The sequence below is a fragment of the Olea europaea genome, chromosome 1 (assembly GCF_002742605.1).
Source record: "Olea europaea var. sylvestris chromosome 1, O_europaea_v1, whole genome shotgun sequence".
Classification (NCBI taxonomy): Eukaryota; Viridiplantae; Streptophyta; class Magnoliopsida; order Lamiales; family Oleaceae; genus Olea; species Olea europaea.
In genome coordinates this window covers 1,261,768-1,263,751 of record NC_036237.1, presented here as the reverse complement: position 1 = coordinate 1,263,751, position 1,984 = coordinate 1,261,768, and the positions used below count along the sequence as shown (strand labels likewise).

The window sequence follows — 1,984 nt, the reverse complement described above, 5'->3', positions numbered from 1 at the left end:
CAAATTATTTTAAGTGATCATATTATCTTCAACCAATTGTCCTTAACAATGTTCCACAGTTGTACTTGCTAAAAAACTTATTCAATACAAAGGACTCCAGCTCTTATAGATCGATAAATGTGAAAGAAACAAATCTTGAGATGGTGAAATAAGTCATAACAAACCAATTAAAGATTTCATATTTGGGAAGATGAATTTACCGAAAGAAGTCATGAGGCATATCTTGCGCACTAAACAACCAGAGGCAAGCCTTTAATGAACATCCAATGTATTAGCAAGACACAAGGTGCATGAAGTAAAATCTTATGGTTCAAGTTCTAGAGGTAAATGACTAATTTCATTTGCAAGGATTAATTCATCCATATTTCTTTTTCCCACTTTTGCTCCAAATGCTCGTATCTCCAACTAAGGGAAGAATAAAGTTACGTCAAAAATCATACAGGGTCCATTGTCATCTATATGTCTTAGGCAAGCAGAAGCCAATCATCGCTATTTTGTCAACAAACATCTTGCCTGTCTCTGGCATGACATGCCGATGCAACGTTAAGTTGAAGTCTTTACCTCGCAGATTGCTTCTCTATAATGATGTAGAAGAGAGAGAGAGATTAATGACAAAACCAAGCAAATTAAACATGCAAAAGTGCTCCACAACAATCACTTACGTCAATAAAACGATATTTGTTTGTTGTACGAATCCAAAATTTTGCACGTTCTTTAGTAGGTATAATAACATCCCACAAGGAAACCTGCCAAAATGCATTTGAACAACGTAAGAGTGAACGCACAGACAATTTTAAGCTAATAAACTACCTCTGATATTTTCACGTTAATTCTTTTCTTTTCCTTAATGCCGAAAAAGGGACATCCCAAGCATATGAAAGCAGTAACTATTTGGGGGCATAGTGCACAAATGTGTGGGGGTGTGGTTGAGGGATGCCTCATACGAATACGAAATGTCAAAACTAAAAAAAATCAAACACTTAATTTCTAATAGACCAAAGAAGTAAATGGTAATAGAATTGAAATTTGTCCACCGATTTTTTTCCTGGATATCGCTTTAACAACCGTACGGAGTTGTTGAGCAACTGCCGGAGATGGGGATGTCGCCGGAGGTATGGAGTATGCCGGAGCTGAGCGACTGCCGGAGGTTGGTGCTTTGGAAGGGAGGAAATGGGTTGGAAGCTTGGGTCGAATTTGGGGGAAATGACGGAGAGAGAAGACGATTTAGGGGAAATGGATTGATTTGATTTTTTTTTTTTCATTTTTTAATTCTTAAAGTAGTCTGTTGCTGAAAACAAAACAATGGCGCCTCATGTTCCATTTTGTTTGCTTTAAAATTCTAGCCGTCCAACGCCTTTTAATATCAACCGTCCACGTCATTTTGTCAATATGCTTTGTAACCCAAATTTGTACATGCAGCATTATTGGCCAGTATTAGTCTCTAGATCCATTGTTGAGTACTATCCTGTGCTTTTAGAATTGGTCAAGCTGAAACTTCAAGTTTTCAAGTTTATCACAGGTTCAAGCTTTAGTTTCGCTAGCTTCCAGTGCTTTGATTTGGAAAATCCAGAAGATGTAGAACTGGAGGAAGGGCAAGTGAAGGATGTTTTCGATGAGTCATCATTACCGACAAAAGAAAGTAAGCTTTCATTTGAGGATTTTGTTGGATTTTTCTTGAGTTCATTGATGACGATGGATTTTTTGTGGTGTAAGAAGTGCCGTTGATTAAGGGTAGTGAATATACCAAATTTGAGAGTCCGTCACCATGGATGACGACAAGCATGGTGGTCAGCAATGGCTTGAGTTAGTGGTGGCCGAATTGATTTTGATAGTTAAATTAATTTTTTCCGCACAACTACTGATTTATATTTCGAAGAGATCTTGAGGATGATTGCAAAATGACCATAAAATTTAATGGCAATGCGGTGAAGTGAGATGTTTTTATTAAGCCTAACTTAACATCATATTTGGTCGATAATACTGC

The 1,984-nt window shown here is 37.3% G+C and overlaps 1 protein-coding gene across 2 annotated transcripts; it reads right to left on the bottom strand.

The window, feature by feature from the left end:
- Positions 1–149: 149 nt before the first annotated feature.
- On the bottom strand, positions 150–1,285 carry LOC111408609 (probable signal peptidase complex subunit 3). 2 transcript variants are annotated; one of them, XM_023038430.1, is made up of 3 exons: positions 997–1,285; positions 663–746; positions 150–577 (listed from the first exon to the last, which is right to left on the bottom strand). In XM_023038430.1, exons 1-3 carry the CDS (start codon positions 1,260–1,262, stop codon positions 544–546), a joined length of 384 nt encoding a protein of 127 aa, XP_022894198.1. In that variant the 5' UTR covers positions 1,263–1,285; the 3' UTR covers positions 150–543. The 2 variants fall into 2 exon arrangements, with proteins under 2 accessions (XP_022894198.1, XP_022894134.1); XM_023038366.1 differs by having other exon boundaries at positions 1,035–1,279.
- Between the last annotated feature and the right edge of the window lie 699 nt (positions 1,286–1,984).